Here is a 21297-nt window from a genome sequence, read left to right as displayed (position 1 = left end):
TAGTTTTAATCAATTGCATTATAATAATTAATTTCATTTATTGGAGATAACTACGTTAGGAGCATTAAAACCTGATAAATCTCAGATCACCTGGAATCAGCAGTGACACTACTTGGTTCTGAAATTCACGGATTGATTGAAATTGTATGACTCCCCATGGAAACAACTTAATCAATAGCATAGTTTTTGAATAAGTGAATAACAACCTGTTATGCATCTGCACAACACAGCACCATAATAAAAGTGTTGACCAGATCTCCACACTTATATGTACACAGTTCAAGTTTATTTATTGAGTTAGCTCTATTTTGATTTCCTTACTTTAAAAATTAAAACATGACAACAAAAAATAATATAAAATTTTGCATGATTTTTTAAAATTATTTATTTTGTCACTGTTGGGTTTGTTTTTCTGTGGGGTCTGTTTTTTGTTTGTTTGGGGGGTGCGGGGGGTTCCTGCAGAAGCTGCTATTGGTAAGCTAGTGTAGTCACTCATCAAGATAAATGTATCTAACCTCAGCTCTCATACATTTTATAATATGTGACCTGGTTGGTCTTTCTGCACTACTGGAATATTAACGTTAATTTTAGAACATATAATATATAAAAGAGTGTATACTTAGATGTATAAAATTAGAAACACATAATATTTTTAGGGCTTGAACTGAGTCTTAGACCCATTGGATGGACTTCCAAGGACTTCCCCTTTCTGTGCAGCTCCCCAAATCATTTATATTCAATAGAGATGTCGTGAGTGATGGAATCCTGATATGAATTATACGCTGAAGAAGAGCATTCTCAATAAAGTGCTCTCAACTGTGGAATATGCTACCACTGGAGATTAGGGAATGGCCAAATCTTGCAACCTTCAGACTACAATGTAGAACTCTTCGGCCATGTCTACATCTAAAATTTTGCAGCGCTGGTTGTTACAGCTGTATTAGTACAGCTGTATAGGGCCAGCGCTGCAGAGTGGCCACACTTACAGCAACCAGCGCTGCAAGTGGTGTTAGATGTGGCCACACTGCAGCGCTGTTGGGCGGCTTCAAGGGGTTTCGGGGAACGCGAGAGCAAACCGGGGAAGGAGACCAGCTTCGCCGCGGTTTGCTCTCGCGTTCCGCGAACCACCCTGCAAACCGCAGGGAAGGAGACCTGCTTGCTCGGGTTCGGGGAACGCGAGAGCAAACCGGGAAAGGAGACCAGCTTCGCCGCGGTTTGCTCTCGCGTTCCGCGAACCACCCTGCAAACCGCAGGGAAGGAGACCTGCTTGCTCGGGTTCGGGGAACGCGAGAGCAAACCGGGAAAGGAGACCAGCTTCGCCGCGGTTTGCTCTCGCGTTCCGCGAACCACCCTGCAAACCGCAGGGAAGGAGACCTGCTTGCTCGGGTTCGGGGAACGCGAGAGCAAACCGGGAAAGGAGACCAGCTTCGCCGCGGTTTGCTCTCGCGTTCCGCGAACCACCCTGCAAACCGCAGGGAAGGAGACCTGCTTGCTCGGGTTCGGGGAACGCGAGAGCAAACCGGGAAAGGAGACCAGCTTCGCCGCGGTTTGCTCTCGCGTTCCGCGAACCACTGTGCAAACCGCAGGGAAGGAGACCTGCTTGCTCGGGGAACGCGAGAGCAAACCGCGGCGAAGCTGGTCTCCTTCCCCGGTTTGCTCTCGCGTTCCCCGAACCGCCCTGCAAACCGCAGGGACGGAGACCTGCTTGCTCGGGGTTCGGGGAACGCGAGAGCAAGCCGGGGAAGGAGACCAGCTTGATTACCAGAGGCTTCCTCAGGTATGCTGGGATACCTGCTTATTCCACGGAGGTCAAGAAAAGCGCTGGTAAGTGTCTATACTTGATTACCAGCGCTGGATCACCAGCGCTGGATCCTCTACACCCGAGACAAAACGGGAGTACGGCCAGCGCTGCAAACAGGGAGTTGCAGCGCTGGTGGTGCCCTGCAGATGTGTACACCTCCTAAGTTGCAGCGCTGTAACTCCCTCACCAGCGCTGCAACTTTCTGATGTAGACAAGCCCTATATCAGGTATTTTCTCCAACTGCTGAGCTTCAGAATGTCCCCCGCAACCTGCTCCTGGAGAAAAATACCTATATCCAGCTACTCAGAAAGGAGTAGCTTAAAAGTAAATGGTGACAAGGGAAGAACAGGTTCCTTCTCTTAAAGAATTAATGAAGATCTTTTTTAAAATGTTATGGCATTTAGATATTACACAGATAGACATCTTAGAAATTATTCCTGGGGGAATTCTGCACTACTGCCCGTGCACATAATTAATGAGCCACACATATTTTTTAATTTTTTGCACAGAAAAAAGCTTCTGACGGAATGTTGCTGCAGTTCCACCTTTCACCCACTAGAGAGTACTGCGGCAGCAGGCCACAGCAGCAGCTCCCAGCCAGTGAGGCAAGAGAAAGAGTCTGCCTTCTTCACAGTGCCAGTCAGGCCAGGCCAGGAGACAGAGGCTATGAGGACACAGCGTGTAAGCGGCCGGGGGGGGGGGGGCAGGAAGGGCAGACAGGGGCTCATAAGAGCTAGTGGGGGAGGACAGACTGGAGCAAGGGCTGAATGGGAGTGGAGGCAGAGGGCCACAGGGAGAGGGAGGTGCAGGGCCACATGGTGATGGGGGAGGGGGTTCAGAGCTACATAGGGACAGGGGAGTGGCTGGGTGGGGGCCCAGAGACACATAGGGACAGGGGGAGGGGATGCAGGGTCACATGGGGATGGGAGAATGGGTGTCTGAGTGAGGGTGGAGGGACACGTGTGGACAGTCGGTGCAAGAACACATGGGGGCGCAGGAGCACAGAGACAGAGGCAGATGTTCCTGACTGAATGGGAGAGGCTAGGAACCAGCCAGCGTCTGCATGGGGGAAGCTCCCTAACAATCTCTCCCCACCCCCCAAAAAATCTGTTCCATACTTTTCCCATTCATACCCAACAACCCTCCAAGTTAACACCCAGGCCCCTTCCCAGCAATTTACTTCCCTCTCCCTCAGCTCCTCTGTTATCCCTGACTCCCACAAGCCTTTGCACTGCTTCTGAGGGGTGCGGGAAATACAGTTTTTATTATTACAGTAGGTTAAATGAATTATTACTCAAGAATTCTGTATTAATATGCCTAATAAGGCATCTATTTGTCAAGAAACAAAAACATTTCCTGAATCTTTTTTGTTGTCACAGACATGCTTGCTGACAAGTATTTTGAAATAAATGACCAAAAATAATTGAAACTGGTGTGTTTATATTGTGCTATTTTGACAGATAAAATATACAGAATTTTGCATAATTTTAATATATTATGCACAGAATTTAATTTTTTTGTTGCAGAATTCCCCCAAGAGCACAGAAACGCTTCTGAAAAAATTACTACTATTTTCATATGCAACATTCTAATGGGCCACACCAACTGGCTAACAGGGCACTGTACCCCACAGAAGTTCTGTTTTTTTAAGGGTAATACTTCTAAGAGTGAACTTTATCAAAAATTTTAGCTCCAAGTATCAGAGGGTGAACTAGACACTTTCGACTCACCTGGATAGGTTTGTGGGTCTGGTATTCCATATTCTGTATTTTCTAGTTCAAAGGAAATGTTATATTACATAGAAAAGTCTGGTTACAACAAACAGTATTACATACTGTAAAGTACATTATAAAAAGATTAATAACCTGAAATAGATTCAGTTACAAAATAGTTAGCCAGAACTAATCTCAAAAAAAAAATTTTTTTTTTTTAGTTTTGATTTACCAAATTCACAGAATACACTATCAAAAAGTAACCTGAAATTCTTACAACAAAACAAAATGTATGTATTTCACCACAGACTCAAAGTCTTCATTAATTAACTTACCATTATATTTTTCTTATGGCGTTTTTCTTTAATGTGCTTGTGAGCTCCCTGGATATTTTCAATGTGAACCAAGCAGAGTTTGCATAGATACTGGCAGTTGGCATATTCTGGGGAGCGCTGAAATAAAGAGGCCAACATTTTTTTAAAAAAGAGACAAACACTTCTGCCAGTAGTCCATGACAAATTGTGTCAATGATAAACAGTACTTAGCATTTATACAGCACCTTTTAGGTCAAAGTATTTTACAAATATTAATTAATGAAACTTCACAAGACCTCTGTGGATTGGATTATCCCCACTGGACATGACGTGAAAGTGACTTGCCCAAGGCCACATAACATGTTAGTGTCAGAGCCAGGAGTAAGACTCACAAGTTTCTGGCGTCTAACCCTTAGCTCAGGATCACTAAGCCAATCCCCTCTCTTGTTTAAGCTCTTTAAATGTAAGGATCTGTAAAATCTCATCATCAATCCTCCCAATGTCTTTTTCCACATTGACAAGAAGGGATATATTCACTATAGTGTCAGCCTACATATGCGCTCCATTTTTCTGCCATCTTTTGTAATTTTAAAAAGTATGCATTACCATCCTCTCTCCATTCGAACATGTTTATATTTGATAAATCCACAACGCATTTTGGAAATGTCAGCTATTAAAACAGTACGGGGATTAATGCACAGGAACATTGTTTTAAAACACGATTTGCTCTTGCTGAATTTGGTCTTTTGTGGTTTCACAAAAACTTGGTATTTTCTGAATACTCAACGTTTTCTGATTAAAATGTCAAGGTAAAATAATGTAGCCATTTTGCGTTATCAGTATAACATTCTGAGCCTTTATTTCATTTGTTTGAGGAAGAAACCTAACAAGATGAAGCCAAATATCAATCTGCTAGGGCTTATTTGACTAGTTTTAGGGGAGGGTGAAGGATCTCCTCAATACTGAGGCAGACCAAAAAATCTGAGTACACATCAAAAGCAGAAGGAATCTTTTTGTTTTCTTAAATACACATATACTGACTTGGGTATTGCTTTAGACCAGTTTAAAGGAGGTGTTTTGGGGAAGGTTTTCTGGGATAGAAATGTATGGGGAAATTTGGCATTCATTATTTACAGCACTAGGACAAGTGACATTCTATAAACACCTAAGATAGATCAGCAGTGGATCCTTTAGAGCTATTAAACTAAAAACGCTGGTAAATGCTCTACATATGCCATATGGGAGATCTATGTTCAATTTTCAGTCAAAGTTTCTTGCTCTCCAGGCCAGCAATACTGAGGAAGCGGTCAGCTGTACTGGGCAGTGTCTTATGTTACCCAAAAGAACCATTCTAAATAAAGAAGGAATAGTGGCAATAGAGTCAAAAGGCAGTTCCATCCAAACAAAAGTATGGTGACCATGATCTGAAGTCTCATAGGCATGGGGCTAAAAAGGCTCTTTACCAGAGCTACACTGAATTTCACTTCGCTCTGGACAAGCAAAAAGGAACAAGAATATCACAACCTACTTTTTCCAGTCGGGAGATATAATCTCTTTCCAGTCGCTCTTCTGCTTGTTTCAAGCCTAGCTGCTGTTCTGCTGTCAGAGTAGACTCATCAATTACAACAGTGTTTTCTAAATACTCAGTCTCCAAATTATGTTCTTTAGCTGATTCAGGATTCTTCATTTTGCCTGAAGAAAGAAGTTTGGACTTAATTATTGTTTTCCAGAATAACTTTTTAAAAACAGGGAGGAGGAAGAAGTAAGCATTACAAACAATATAAGGTAGTCTGTAGGTGCTTTCATGCAGGAGTCAACTCTGTGGGCTAAACATGAGAACATTCACTGGTACTTTTTAAAGAGCATCACACAGGGCTTTAGTTACATGGTTCCCAATGACTTCAATGGGAATCAAATGGAAAATATCATAAAGAACAACAACAAAGTGTAACCTTGCATCTCTACGGAGAAAAGACTACATTAGAATCTCTTCAATGCTCTTAAGATACCATACCTTCCAATGATGCATTACTGTTGTTTGTTTACCACCCTTAAGAGAGACTAAAGACCCAAGTTTTTTAATATAAGTGCTCTAGCAAAAAAGAGAAAATGTAAGATATCAGTGCTGTGTAAGAGTTTTGTGTAGGAGGTAAGCTCTTTGGGGCAGGGATCATCTTTTTGTTATGAGTACATACAGCATGTGGCATAAAAGGACCGTGATGTGCCATGAGAATACAAATAAAAAATAATGTTTAAATTGTTACACTACATGTTTAGTCACAAAAACTACCAGAAAGCTACTTTAAATAAATTCACAGAAAAATGTTTTCCAAAGCTACTATCTAGACATTTCAATTGTACCCGTTTACTAAGTCAGTATGATATTAAGAACAGACTTATGTTCTGTGACACCTTAGCGTTCTATAGCTATTCACAGCAACCATGCTGCATTGGAACGTTGTCATTTATAAATATATAAGATTTTGAAATTACAATCTCTCCTGAAAACTATAATCTGCACATAGTTTGTTAACGTACACAACCATCTACAGTGTACGCTGTTCTTATAAGCATAGCCCACATCAGTGGGCGTGTTACCAAGAACAACTAGATCTTACGAGAGTAAGGAGAAGATGGCATTGAGATAGCTAGCCTGGGGACACAGATTGGAAATTGCTTAGTTATCTAATTCCTAAGTACGGTCTGTGGATGACTGGTGGTCCATGCAACACTTGCTGATGTTCTACATATAGCTGGCTGGTCACATGTTTTCCAACAGTGCTTGCTGCTAAATTTTAAGACAGTTAAAAACACATTAAATATTTTACTAATATTACTTTTTCACATCAGTAGTTGCTGTGTTTACCACAAGGATGTAGTGTGACCACAAATAAAAGAGAAAGCAGTCTTCACAATAGCAAATGGCTCATGAACCATTTCTGTTAAAAGCCACACTTTGAAACAGTTTGAAAATTCCTGAACTAAGGGGCTAACTCAGAAAGAAATGAACTCTGATGTACGTATTACATTCTGAAACTGAAGGAGACAAATACGGAAGGTTCACAAGAGTGGCTGCTGGCAGTATCTAGACTGAAAAGAAGCCATCAGTCAAAGCACCTTCTGAAGACTTTTGCAGAACAAAAATAGCATAGCAATCAGGTAAAAGGCAAGAGTGTGTGTCTTCTTCATGCTTACAGGGAAGTTTTCTTAAACTTGGATGTAGTTGATTTTTGTCTGCACTTTTAAAATAATATTACTAATAGGGTCTAGGTAAGACAGCATGATATTTTGAAGATTTCTGTTTTAATATTTTCTAATTTCACAAAACAGCCTGAAATTGACACACAATCAGTTAAAATGTGGCTCTAAATAAATTTAAAATATTGCATTATCACTTTTAAACAACATAGAAAAGAAATGTAGTTAAATGCTATTCTTCTGACCTTTATTCTCCAAGTAACAAAGGGTCTATTCACAGTACACTCTTTGTAACTGTGCTTGATGATTTTCTGTATGTAACTGAGAAGATATGCAAAGCAGAAATACTTTAGAGCCCATTTCAGATTGTTAACAAATTTGTCAAAGAAAACTGAACAAAGTAGTGTGCTTTAATACTTACTGAAGTCAGAAGACTTGTGCTCCACTGTTCTTTGATTTGACACTGTCTTACCAGAGTCACCAGTCTGATCCATGCTTGTTTTTGACATATGAACCCCTGGTGGATTTTCCAATACCAATTTCCCTCTTTGTGTAGCTGGTAAGGTTTCCATACTGATTCCATTCCCAGAAATATGGGAGCTTAGAGAGTTTTCTCCTGTCTGCTGAACTTTTGTCTGTTTCAGGTTTTCTACTGCTGCTGGTAAATTAGATATTTTTTTTGCTTTGCCATGACTTCGATCCTGAAGGTTTGACCCCACATCTTTAGATCCAGGAATGCAACTATTTACTTTACATGATTTATTTTCTCCTGATTTTTCAGAACAAACATCATTTTGTTTACTCTTTTTGCTACTGCTTCCACTTGGAGAACTTCTCCCAACATCTTTTACAGATTTATCATTTCTATTGTGTTTATAATTCTGATTGTTTATAACTCTGACTGCTTTGCCTTCTTCACAGACAACACGGGTAGACTTTCTTGGGTCATGATTTCCATTTTTTGAGCTCTTGGCCTCTTCCATCATAGTGAAGACCTGCTTCTTCCGTCACTTGAGACTACTTGAAACGCAATTCTCCAGTAATATGATGTCAATTAAAGTCCACTGTTTGGGCACAGGAATCTGGCTGATTGTCTGCTGGGGAAAAACAATAGTAAGCATTTAAAATTATGACAGGAACAATATCAAAAGTCTAAGAAAATATGTATTAAACAGACCTCCCTCTAAGGAGTAAGAAAACGTATTGGATTGAATTATGATGAAAGGAAGAAACATTTTTCCAAAAACAGTTTTCAGTAATAAAATTTATATTATTCTTAAAGTAAAAAAAAGAAAGACTCAAGAATAATTTCCCAATAGGGGAAAGGAAGAGACAAAACAGCAGCAAGAAAACTCTCTCACAGTTTTAACTGTCACCAGGTCTGTTTTCTCTCTTTTCTACATTGTTGTTGTGGTGTTATATATTGAATATTTGTCATCAGATACCATCTCTTCTTCTTTTGGCTTTAGAAGGGCAGTAAGAATTAAGGAAATCTATAACTACAGTGAGGAAAATAAGTTAATTGAAATATTAAAAACAGACAATATTACTCTAATAAAATGTATGACTAAAATCAACCTCTGAGGAAAGCTAATTCAGTTCTACCTATTCAAGAAAAATAATTTTTTTCTAGCACTCAAATTGTTAAGAAGCATGGATTTGGTCCTCTATTTATTGTGGCGCCTGTAAGCACAGAACCTTTAGCAATAAGCTTTAGGATATAAACTACTCAGATAAAATGTCATGACAAATATATTAATTTATATAATATGTTGCTTCCTCAACCACTAGAGTTGTCTAAATAGTCTATCTAACCTCAGATTAGCTGAACCCCTTTGAACCCTGTTTCCTTGAGGAAGGCATCATCAGAACTCAATTCTGGGGTACAGGACTTATGTGTTTGACCAGGTTTTCAATTTAATTTAACAGTGAATGGGAAGACTGACAGCAGTAGGATTCCTTTTGTTTGTAAGTGATTGTCTGTGTTAACGTGAAGCAAGGAGATGGATTTGTGATAGGCACTAATATAAATGTCTGAATAATTCTGATATGATAAAGTGCTGAAAATTTAGTGATCCATAATATGCAGACAAAAGGACAATTAAACATGTAACTCCAGCAATATGTGAATCTGAAATGTAAAGCTGACACTTTCCCTACTATGTTACACGTTGTGGGCAGCAACCAGGGGAATTTATGGGTGCTTACTTAACCATCAAAACAAATACTCATATTGTTCTATGGGGGAAAAAATATAATACTGACAAATCAGGGATGGCCAGCCTGTGGCTCCGGAGCCACATGCGGCTCTTTGGAAGTTAATATGCGGCTCCTTGCATAGGCACCAACTCTGGGGCTGGAGCTACAGGCGCCAACTTTCCAACATGCCGGGGGGTGCTCACTGCTCTCCCCCTGGCTTTGCCACAGGCCCTGCCCCCACTCCACCCCTTCCCATGTCCTCACCTCAGCCTGCCATGCCCTTGCTCCTCCCCTTCCCCTCCCAGAGCCTCCTGCATGCCACAAAACAGATGATCAGGAGGTGTGGGAAGGGATGGGATGCGGTGGATGGGAGGCGCTAGGAGCAGGGCGGGAAGGGCTGATGGGGGCCTGCTGACGTATTTCTGTGGCTCTTTGGCAATGTACACAGGTAAATTCTGGCTTCTTCTCAGGCTCAGGTTGTCCACCCCTGGACTAAATGGTAATTAAGTTCAAACCACTAAATTTTACTACATTGTAATTCATGCAAAACTTTATTTAAAAAACTACAGTGGAAGGAACAATCAGGTTAAAATTATATATTTGTAAAAACCAGATTTCCTTATATGTGTTATAAAACCTCAGATTATCTACACTGAACATATAAAAGGCTAACGTACTATTAGTCACTTACGATATTTTACTTTCAGCATTTCTCTCAGCTTGAAAACAGATTAATCGTTTTCACTTTCTGACTCATTAATTTGTATTTTGTGGCTGGCAAACACTTCAGGAGAAGGTTTAAATTCCATACTAGAAACTGTTGGAAACCATGTATTTATATGACTGGTTTTATAAAACCTTACCTTAAAAAAAAAACTCAACTAACACCATCACACTGTATTTTGGGCCTAGATCTATAAGGCATGTACAGTAGTTTTAATTTACTGTGTATTCTACCTCTTCAAGAGCAAAGGGAAGAATAATAACTATCCAATATTTCAGCCATAACTTTCTCCATAAACAGAATGCATATTATTACTGTTTTCAATTGCTTATGTTAGAGCATATAGATTTTTTTAAAAATATAAAGTCAAAAATTGGTCTTGTCAAGTTAAGCCTCAGTAGTCATCAACTTCAGTTTTACATAAAGCCAGACAAAATGAACACAGAAATGAACTACAGATTATCAAATTCATTCCAATGCACAGGCAGAAAAGATTCTCTCTTAAATATACTGAACTGATATTACAACTTCCAGCTATTAAAGTGTTATTACACTTCATCTAGCTCTTGGCCCAATGGCCAAAAAACCAAGACAGTAAATGTGATTCTCATTGGGCTTAGAATTAATACTTTTACATTCCCTCTCTCAAAATCTCTCTCCAGAGTGAGAGAGAAAATACTACACAGAGAACTATAAGCTATACTGCCTCACGGGATTTTGTGGCTCTACAATAAATCTCAAGATGTTTGGGTATCACCAGAACCCAGTCACAATTTTCCTATGTTTCATTCATTTCACAGACATATCTCAAACATATATAACATATATTACACACCCTCTCTGCTGTCCTTTGGGTTTTAGTAGTTGTAATTTTGAATTCGGTAGGATTTTCTTTGAGATTTCATATTACTGGAAAAAATCCTTCAAGACATCTGTCGGTCAGCTCTGTGTTATTAAGGTGTGTTGTGGAATTAGAATACTAGAGTTGACCAAATCAATCTATGTAGAGCTGACTTCAGCTCCTTTTCATAGTATATACACACCAAAACTTCCAGCCACAGTGAGTTTATTGCAATTTCTATTGGCTCCCTCCCTTTTGGCTCACCTAATAGAATGGCTGCCTGTGAAGCACCAGAGTCCCATTTTGAGTCTTGGCTGAGACAATATGCAAGCAGCAAATCCAAACTGGCACTGGGAACCCTGCTAATATGCTAAATCTGTTCTAGTGTTTGACCACCAGTTGGCAGGCACAAGGCACTGCTATAATGACTACTGAAAACATTATATCTGCTAAATGGACAATGTCAGGTTAAAAAAAATGTTCTATTTTTTAGAATTTCCTATGTTACAAACAAGACTTTAGATTAAAACTCAAATAATTTTAAAAATCTAATCTATTACTATTTATTTTGCATTTTTCTCATCCCGGACCATTAAAATAGACTAATCTGTTTCACTCTTATTTCTAGTCAGTTTCTGACTTTCATACACCTGAAAAATACTTGAATTAATAGACTTTCTACTAGTGATAAAAGCCATTGAAGTAAAGTTTGCATAGGCTGACTGGAAATAGAACCTGTAAATTATAGTACAACCTGAAAACACATGGACAGTTAACAGCTATTAATATTGGTTATTACTAGCAACACCAATACCACAAATCAGAGATGTGAAGTTTAATTTGTATTCTAAACAACATAACTGAAGAGTGCTTATCAATACTGCAACAGCTCTGTGCTTTTACTAAAAATCAAGACTCATTTCTATCAATTGCCTTGCTTCTACATAAATAATAAAAAGTATTTTTCCAAAATAGTGATGTGGGCTTATCTATCTTTGCTTGACAGATATTGCAATTTGGACTGTATATTTATCTTTAGAGTGGAATAACAAATCCACCATCATCATGTGAAAACATAAATTTGCCTCTCTTTTCTCCTTTGCTCATAAAACTGCTGCTAAATTAAAGAAAAATAGCAGAAAAAGTTGAAAACAAGATAGCTACTAGCATTAGAGACACTGGCAGTAAGCCTGATCATATCTTAGCAGGCCACTATTTATCAGGTTTTAATTTTTTAATTAATTTAAATCATTATTGTTAGTTGTGGGGACTGGATGGCTCAAGGGACTGATAATGGAATAATTTCACCATTAGGTCACTGCCTCAAATCCAACACAGATAGTGATCAAAAGTCATTATTTTACATTAGCTAAAGGCTATTCAGTGACTACCATGAGCCAGTTTGGGATATAGGTCGAGTTCCTCGAAAACATGAGTCCACAGCTAAGTTGCCACTCAAATAGATTTTCTTGCAGTAGTTAGGAAAGAGGACAATGAAATATATTCAATATTAAATTACATTAATCAAGATAACCATACATTTCCTTAGATTGCCTTCAGCTGGATTTTTTTGTCACATTTAAAACACCTCGACCCTCATAGCACAAGAACTTGAATGCTATAATAATGTTACATATTGACAGAGAGAATATAATCAAAATTAAGTTAATTATGGCCAAAGTACAGCAGTGTTTTATCTCTGAGACAATTATAAGAGAAAACAAGTGGGCAGCTCTTAAGACTTGGGTATTTTCTAGGTTGCAAAAAGGTGAATATTTCAGAGGCAACACCTACTCAAGAGTACTTAGATTTTCTAACTACAATGTAAGCTGAATAATACAATTTTAAAAAAATCATATAAAACAAATTCTTTAAAAGATACTTCCTTACATTACTATACTTGACAGACTATATAAAATCTAATTTACTTTTCTCCATTTTTACAATTCATTTGGTTTGCACAATGAAAGAACTAGACATTTTCACTTTTGTTTCTTGACAGTTTGTAAATTTCACTTCTTGGCTCTAAGTCGGTATTAGCATATAAAGTCTTTAAACTGCAGAGAAATGTTTAATCCAAGAAGTATGAAAAGCTCTTTTTATTGATTTATTACATTTCATGGAGACATTTCTAGCATTTTGTAAAATCTTTCACCCCACCCGACCCCAAAAAAGTTCAATTTTGCACTTAAACTACCTTTAACTATCCTTTTAAAACTTTACATCTTGTATCTGATTTTGTTGTTCCAACATGCTTGGGGGGGGTGGGGGGATGAAATGGACTGTGTGTCCAGACTGTATATGGCCTTGGTCTACACTTGTGCCTGGGTGCCTATACAAACCATTCAAACTTCTATCATACTTTATGACAACAGTCAAAGTATTTCTTATCATACAGTTGAGAGCAGTTAAATCTCCATTCATATAATTAGATCTGGATGAGGTTATGAAACCAAAATTTGGGAGATTTAAAATTCAAAAAGGCACTGTCAGTGGCTACTGGTGATTGCAGCTCTTTACATTTCAGGACCCACCCCCAATAAACCCAGGACATAGGTATTTTTTAGTTAATGAATGTAAATGCTGAGAGACAACACATTAGAGTACTGTTTCTATGAGAAAGACCAATATTTAAGAACAAGAATCCTATTCCAATCAAACAGGAAGAGTAGAAGGAGAATGCAATGTGCATAATGTGTTATGTCTAAGATTTGTCATTACAACAAATCCAGTAAGAAGTTATCATTTTAACAGTGTTACAACCCTAACTCTGAGGGCAAATAGTTTTGGCAGTATTGTTCCAAGTTCAGACTTTGATAGAAAAAATTCCATGCAAAGTTTCAGCATGGATCAAATTATTTATACCTGCATTATACAGCTGCCTATTGGCACTGGCTTGATGTAAATAAAACAATTTTGTTTGATGCCAAAGTTAGCAGCTGGATATGGTACAAGCATTAAGATTGTTTCCTTAAATCTCTAAAGAACATAGGACAGTCATCATTTACAAGATATGCTTACTACAAGTTATTTCTATATGAAAAGACATACTTTTTTTGAGTTGTCATTCTTCATGCTAGGTAAAGAAGAACAAGTCAGAGAGAGAGAGGCGGGTGTGGTCTCAGCACAGGACCAACAGACGAGGACTCCTAAATTCTAATACCTGCATTGCTAACAATTCTCATTGCAGCTGGGCAAGTCACAATCTCTCTCTCAGTTTCACCACCTGTAAAATGAAGCTAAAAATATTTCCCTATCATAGAGGGGTGTTGTGAACATTAGTTACAGTTCATCTTGCTATGGTATAGTGCAGATGGAAAAACACTATGAGCATGATCCACAGCCCATTAAAATCAGTGGACCCACTGACTTTCATGGGCTTTGGATCAGGCCCTTTAAGTGCTAAGTATTATTGTAATAATGCCAGTAAAATATGTATGTATTTTATAAGTTTCAGGAATGCATTCTACCACATCATTTAAACAGGACAGCACTTTGTCTTCAAAGCACTCCACAAACTATGTAATACTTTAGAAATAACCATAAGCAGTTGACATGGTTTTAGCATAGGAATCTGTAGGGTAGAAAAGCTGTGGTGAGAATATGTTAAAACACTTCGGTATACAGACAGAGCCTTGGTAGTCTGCAAACTATTGATAGCAGTCTCACATAACAACTCTTATTTTAGTAAAGAAAGAAATTTTGAAGCTACTTATCACTGCCAATTTTATATTTTAATAAGTGTTTATAAAAGGCTTTTACCTCAGCCTTGCTTCAAAATAGTTGCTTTTAGAAATATCAGCTATTATTGTCAGCCTCACTGTAACAGAAAAAGAGAGCTGATTTCATAATGGAAATTGATTGAATTTCATCTGCAGACAAAATTAGTTCAAGTATAGGTTTGTTGTAACATCATAGCCAAAGGGGGGTAATTAGAAACCATGTACTGTATATACAATTGTACATGTGTGATTCTGAATAAAAAAACTGGCTTTACTTGTAGGATCATTAAAGTCAAAAGACAGTGTACAATAACTTCGTAAATTATAATACTGCAAAGTTCAAGAGAAAATTATTGAATTATCCACAAGTTAAACACAATTTGTGACTACCACCAACTCATAGTTTAGGCTGTATCAGTACACTGACTGGTAATGTGTAAAAAAAAGTATAAATATTGAGTAATACTTTAGACTTTGATCCTGCAACTGGGTCTATATGAGCCAGTGGCATGATCAGGACTTTAATTTGTGTGTGGTTAGTAATTTATGCTAAACTCTTCTACAGTTCATTCAGTGGGACAGGGACAATGATAACAGAGAGAAACTTTGAAATTTAGAAAAGAATACCAAAGACCAATACTCCAATACCTAGAAAACATTAAGATCTACTCACAGCTGTACAAGTTTTTGCACTGGCTTATAAAAAGAACACTGTGACTACAAAAAGCAAAATTATTATTCTACAGGCAGAGCCACAACAGAGCAGAGGAAATCCAGCTCACAAGAGGCAATGGCTGGAGGTGTTTTGCTTTCAGGTGTGTTGGAGGGAAATGTGCTCACTGGCAAATTGTGTCCCCCCTCTCCCTTTTGAAACTCTTCCCAAAACAGATCCCCATGCATTCTTCTCTGCATAGGTAGAACAAGACCACCATGGCCTTGTCCCCTGACTATCCAGATACCCCTTATGAGTAATTCAGTACTGCATGCACCTTCCTTCCATGAGTTTGTTTACAGCAGGGGCAGGCAACCTATGGCACACATGCCAAAGGCGGCATGCAAGTTGATTTTCAGTGGCATTCACACTGCCCGGGTCCTGGCCACCAGTCCGGAGGGCTCTGCATTTTAATTGAATTTTAAATGAAGCTTCTTAAACATTTTAAAAACCTTATTTACTTTACATACAACAATAGTTTAGTTATATATTATAGACTGATAGAAAGAGACTTTCAAAAAACGTTAAACTGTATTACTGGCACGCAATATCTTAAATTAGAGTGAATAAATGAAGACTCGGCACACCACTTCTGAAAGGTTGCAGACCCCTGGTTTACAGAGTGCAGACAGCCAAATCATGGCTGGCTCCTATGGAGGTTTTGGAGGTATATCATGTGGAGAAAGGGACTCCCTGTTGCCACTCCTCCTACATGCACTGCGCAGCCATAACTTCACCCAAAAAAATCACCTTTATAGGGGGACTTTCATACTGTGGTAGGTTTGGCAGAACTACTACACAAAAAGCAATACTTTGCAGGAGGTGGAATTGCTGATATGTTTGGATAAGAGATCTCTTTCTCCAAACTTAGCTTCTTCTGCCAGATGATGCAATTAAGTCATACTTCTGTGGCTGGGTGGGTCACCCCTCATCATGGAAATAATGTCATAACCATTTAGGGTTGGATTATCAAAAGCACCCACGTGAGTAACGAGCACAAGTATCACTGAAAATCAGAAACATTATGACTTCTCAGTAGATTCAGACAGAAGGGAGGAATTCTGGATCTAATGCATATTGTCCAGCAACCCAAATCAGCTGGAAGTAGTGTGAGACAGCACATGCAAGGTTATTAAATCCATGTTTAAATATAATTTAATATTGTATCTCGTATGACAGTTCCTTTCTAATGATTAACTCAATATTTCAGAAAATAAGTCTACATCTGCCTGTTTGCTTTATCTTCAGTGTTTACTGCTACTTTTTGAGACATCTTTAAAAGAAGGCTCAAAGTAACCTGACATTTTCAGCCAAATGACAAATCCTCTACATATGGCAAAAGCATGTATTCATTCATTCAGCTGCATTTGTATCTATTTTAAGCCAACATAAGGGCAGGAAAAGAGTAGCTACAGTGATTGATCCCTGTGTACAGTTTGCAAGGAATACTGGGGTCTTGTAGGATGGATGACTATGTACTCTAGGAAAGAAAGAACCCTTCCACTCCATTACCCCCAAAACTTTAGTACATGATTTAGAAACAGCTAATATGGTTCCAGGAGTGGCACCAGGGTTTTTCATGCCCTAGGCGCAGGACCGGCTAGCTGGTCCTGCGGCTCCGGTGGACCTCCCGCAGGCGTTCCTGCGGATGGTCCGCTGGTCCCACGGCTCCAGTGGACCTGCCGCAGGCATGCCAGGGGATGCTCCACCGGAGCCGCGGGACTAGCGGACCCTCAGCAGGCACGCCTGCAGGAGGTCCACCTGAGCAGTCTGCCGCCCTCCCAAATCCTGGTGCCCTAGGTGACCGCGTAGGTCGCCTAAGTGGAAGCGCCGGCCCTGTATGGTTCTTACAACCTTAGAAGTAGCACCGGAGTGCAGTAACTATCAATAAAATTCCTAGGATATTAGAGCATAGAAGGGGAAATCCTAAACTGATTAAAATACAATGCCACTGGCTAAGAAGAAAGCAGGGAATTATGCCAGTTTACAAACCACATAAAGCCTGCCCCCAACAGTTTATCTTCCAAATGTAACATTAAAATAATTAATTACCATGGAGGTTAAAAATCAAGAAAGCCCTGTCTTGATGGGCAAAAGTGTGTGTTTTTCAACTGAGTTAGTTTAACCCAACTAAAAAGTCATGTTAAGATGCAGGCTAATATGTTTGAAGTTGCATTCACTGGCTGTGTTACAGTATAGTAGGGGAACCCAGACTGCAACATGGCCAGCTAACACAGCTTCAGACAGGTTAGCTTGCATCTTAACAAGACTATTCTGTCATTCTAAGTAAACACGACTGAAACACACACCCTTTTCACCTGTCAAGATATACCCAAGGAAGAATGGCCAATGGGAGGGGGGAGGGATTCTTCCTAGGCAATGTGAAACATGAACAATTCTGTTACTTCTCAAACATACATTGAGATCAAGTAAGGAGGAAAACAACCGCCTGAACAGGATATGAAAGCATATCTGTAAAAGAGTAATATATTAATAAACATGAAGCATAGCACCATGGCTATAGCCAAGGATCAGGAGCTGGGAGATTTTTTTGCATTAGGGATCTGACACGGACTTCCTGTGTGACCTTGGGCAAGTCGCTTCACCTCAGCTTCCCCAGCTCTACAATGGGGCTACCAGTCTCCTTTCCCCAGCCATTGCCTCCCTTGGATGGAGGAGACTGGGGAAAGGCAGAGCACTGCTAAGGCTGGGTAGCTGTCTGTCATATCTCCCACGGCAGGCCCGCCCCAGGCTCCCACCCCCAGGGGCTATTTAGCGCCCGCACCTGCCCCCTCCACAGGGATTTACACACAACCCCCAGAGCAGAGAAGCCAGAAGCAGGAAGAGAAACTGCGGAGCCTCCCCAGCGGGAGCAGCAGGGGTGGGCAGGACGGTCCCACCACAGGCGGGCACTGGGAGCAGAGCGGCGACGGGAACGCGCCAGGTAACCGGGAGCCCCCGTGGGGAGAGGCGGGGAAGGCCCGGGGGCGGGGGGATCCCCAGGAGCCGCCGCCCCCAGCAGAGGGGAGAGCCCAGGAGGAAGGAGGGGAGCAGCGGCCGCCTCTGAAGGCCTCGGGGCTCCCAGGAGCCTCCCCTACGCCCCGAGCCCGGTACCTGGCTGCTGCCCTAGGGGCGCTGAGGCTGCGCCCCCCCCATGCCCGGCTCTGGAGGCCCCGATGCGAGCGGCTCAATCCGGCCCGGCCGCCATGTCAGCCGCGCCGCGCACTGCATTGTGGGGGGGAGGGGGCTCACACCTCCGCCTGCCCAGAGAGAGGGGGATGGCGGCACCTCCAACCTCGGCCCCTCCCCCCGTCCCGGGGGGGCTCGAGGCGAGGCAGCCCCTGATCCCCCACTGCAAGGGAAAGGGGGCGTGGCTGACCTGTAAAGAAACCTCTGCCCCCTCCCCCCAGGGATTTAAAGGGCCCACCGGCCTGTGATGGGCCCCTGTCAGTGCAGTCCCGAGGAGGCTCCTCTCCTAGCCTCGCACCCCCCCTCCCCAGCCCAGGACAGGTGGCTCCAAGCTTGCCGTGTCGAGGCAGCCGGCTGTGGGGTTTGCCCCACGCCGACGAGCCCTTCGCTAAGCGGGACCTGCTGGGAGTCCCAGCCTTGCTGCTCTTAGGCCCTGGTGTCTGCTTGGGGGAAGGTGCCCGTCCGCCTGCCTTCCCCCCCCCCCACCATCACCAAACCATTCTGGCTTCCACCTGACCTTGGCCTCTCTCCAGCTGGGGACTGGGTCTGGGCCCCTATAGCCTGGCGGCCGCTTCCCAACCCTCCACAGGGGTATGACTGGCCTGTGGGGCTCGCCCTTGGCACTGCACTGAGGGAAGCGGGCAGATGCTTAGGTAGCTCAAAATCTCTTGGTGAACCAGTGCTGCCCCTCATGAGCAGCAGGTGATTATGGCATTGGCACCGAGGCCTCCTTAGAAAAAGGGAAATTAAGGATTAATGTAGCATCATTCAAGAGATTCAGAAGAAGCGCCTGAAAATAGTGTATGCTGCTGGTAGAAGAAATAACACATTGCTTTACATTTCATATGTATAAGTAAATAACTGCACTAACTTTACTGAATGTTGCACACACTGGCAAGACTTCATCTTGACAAGATGCAAATATATATAAATAAAAACAGCATGATCTTTACAAGCTAATCTGCTCCCTCCTGGTTCAGTTGAGACTTGCAATTCAAGAAGAGTGAGGATTGTTGCCCAGATAGGAGGCCAAGAACATCTGAAATTATTTCTGTAGATCAGCCTAGGCTTTTCTGTGAGTCAACTCCCAAACCCAGATTTGAACCTATCACTTCAAGTATAATCTATTTTACCATTATACATTAGATTTGTCAATATCCTGTAGCTTCCCCAGAAAGAAATCGATCCTCCTTCAATTTGGTTTGTTACTGTACATATCATGGACATGGGGAGGAGGAGAAGAAGGTGCAGGAGATCAAAAGCATGGAGAGGGTTCAAGGGAGACAAAGAGGCAAACAAGAAAGGTGGAGTCTTAACCATGTTAAAGCCTTTACACATTTAAACATTTAACATGCTTAAAGTTTTAATTGTGGATAAAAGACTTCCCCTCCACCATCCATTGTCCTCTTTCTCAGTGCCATGGATCTTTTTTTCTCTCCCTCCCCAAAACTTATTATGGACTCTAGTCTCTAGTAAGGGAGCCCTACTTTGGTGGGCCTTTTGAGAGCTATCGGAGTGTATAGATTCTTGGGACCTGATTTTCATTTACATCAAGGCTGCTTTACACCACATTGGCAGAATAAAAGGGCTTTAAAGTGGCAGTCCATTTTAAGGTCTCTACATTGCCAGGCGAGAACATTATTCTGATTTATGCAGCATAAAATGGATATAATAATCTTTAATTTTATTCTGACAGAGTTCTACAAAAGAAGAAAATTTCCCCACCAAAAAGAAACCTCTTACAAATTTTAATGTTGCAAGTGTGTTTCAATGGAGTCCTACTAACACCTAAAAATGTTACTTTCTTTACAGAAATTTTACACCTTTTTAAAAAAAAAGTTTCAGTGTAAGAAATCTCTCAACGTTCAAACAATCTTGTGGGTGATGTCATTAGATGTTTGACTGCATCTGTGTGCGTTTTTTTCAGAGTGCTGTCCCAGCTCTGCACAAATAGTTGGCACAGCAGACCTTGATCAAACTGCCCAATAACCACAGCAAAGAAACTTGGTCAGGTTTATTAACAAAGCATGGTCCTAATGCCCTGGCTCAATGGTTACAGGTACACTAACACATGTATGCCCGTTGCAATGGAGTAGCTCAGTTAATGGCAGGACTTTCCCTTATCCCCTAGGCCAGCCAAAGACACTCCCTCTGAGACTTCATTTTATATCCCAATACAAACAAGTTGCATGTTGCCCCTCTGACAGTTACTGCCCCCTGACATGGGTTGTTACTACGCATTATCTTGCACATGTTGGTTTGATCAAAACATCTCTATCCATCATTCTGTCATCCTGACTTTATCTTTAGGATGGGTCAACATGTTCCTGTTATCTTTAGGGAATGTACTGATATTGAAGTGTTCTGGTACCACCCTTCTGGAATGTGTTTACTTGAGTGCTTTGTGCCTACCACCTCCTAGCAATGTGTGTTTTTGCAATATCAGCTGTGTTCTTGCCAGATTCTGTGAGCAGGGCCTTCCTCTTGCTCACAACTTGATTTTGCTATGTCAGCAAAGCTTTAACCACTACTGTAGATCAGGCCTCTGATACAAGGGCTTATGTCTCAGACTCTCTTCCTAGTACAGGTGAAAGAAGTGATCAACATGTGCCAGAAATTACATAAAATGTGGAACACCTTTATTTTGTTGCACATGCTATAACTGACAAATTATAACTATTTTTTTAAATGTATAACTTGTTTTTAAGGATATATTCTCAGTTAAATAAACCAGTTGACTTTTTTTAAATTTTTGTTAAAGAGATTTTATAACCACAAAACGCAGGAAAACCAAATATGCAACCAAAAAGATCTTTACATGGGCTATCAGTAAAATTTGAATGCTGGGTCTTCAGTTCCCCATCAGAAACCATGACTATTTGCAT

At 40.9% G+C, this 21297-nt stretch overlaps 1 protein-coding gene across 6 annotated transcripts in view; it reads right to left on the bottom strand.

Annotated features, from left to right (window-relative positions):
* TUT4 (terminal uridylyl transferase 4) overlaps positions 1–18603 on the bottom strand; it is a 71415-nt gene extending 52812 nt beyond the window's left edge. Inside the window, exons 1-4 of one of the 6 annotated variants that reach the window (XM_050963609.1) lie at positions 18338–18603; positions 7447–8122; positions 5356–5519; positions 3849–3965 (exon numbers count right to left, since the gene is read on the bottom strand). In XM_050963609.1, coding sequence (XP_050819566.1) covers positions 3849–3965; positions 5356–5519; positions 7447–8011 — 846 coding nt within the window. In that variant the 5' untranslated portion in view covers positions 8012–8122; positions 18338–18603. Of the gene's footprint in view, positions 1–3848; positions 3966–5355; positions 5520–7446; positions 8123–8386; positions 8491–18337 lie in introns of those variants that run through there. The other 5 variants (XM_050963608.1, XM_050963606.1, XM_050963603.1 and 2 more) reach the window with 5 other exon arrangements.
* Between the last annotated feature and the right edge of the window lie 2694 nt (positions 18604–21297).

Source organism: Gopherus flavomarginatus, chromosome 7 (assembly GCF_025201925.1).
Source record: "Gopherus flavomarginatus isolate rGopFla2 chromosome 7, rGopFla2.mat.asm, whole genome shotgun sequence".
NCBI classification, from domain to species: Eukaryota; Metazoa; Chordata; order Testudines; family Testudinidae; genus Gopherus; species Gopherus flavomarginatus.
This window is presented reverse-complemented; position numbering and strand designations above follow the sequence as displayed.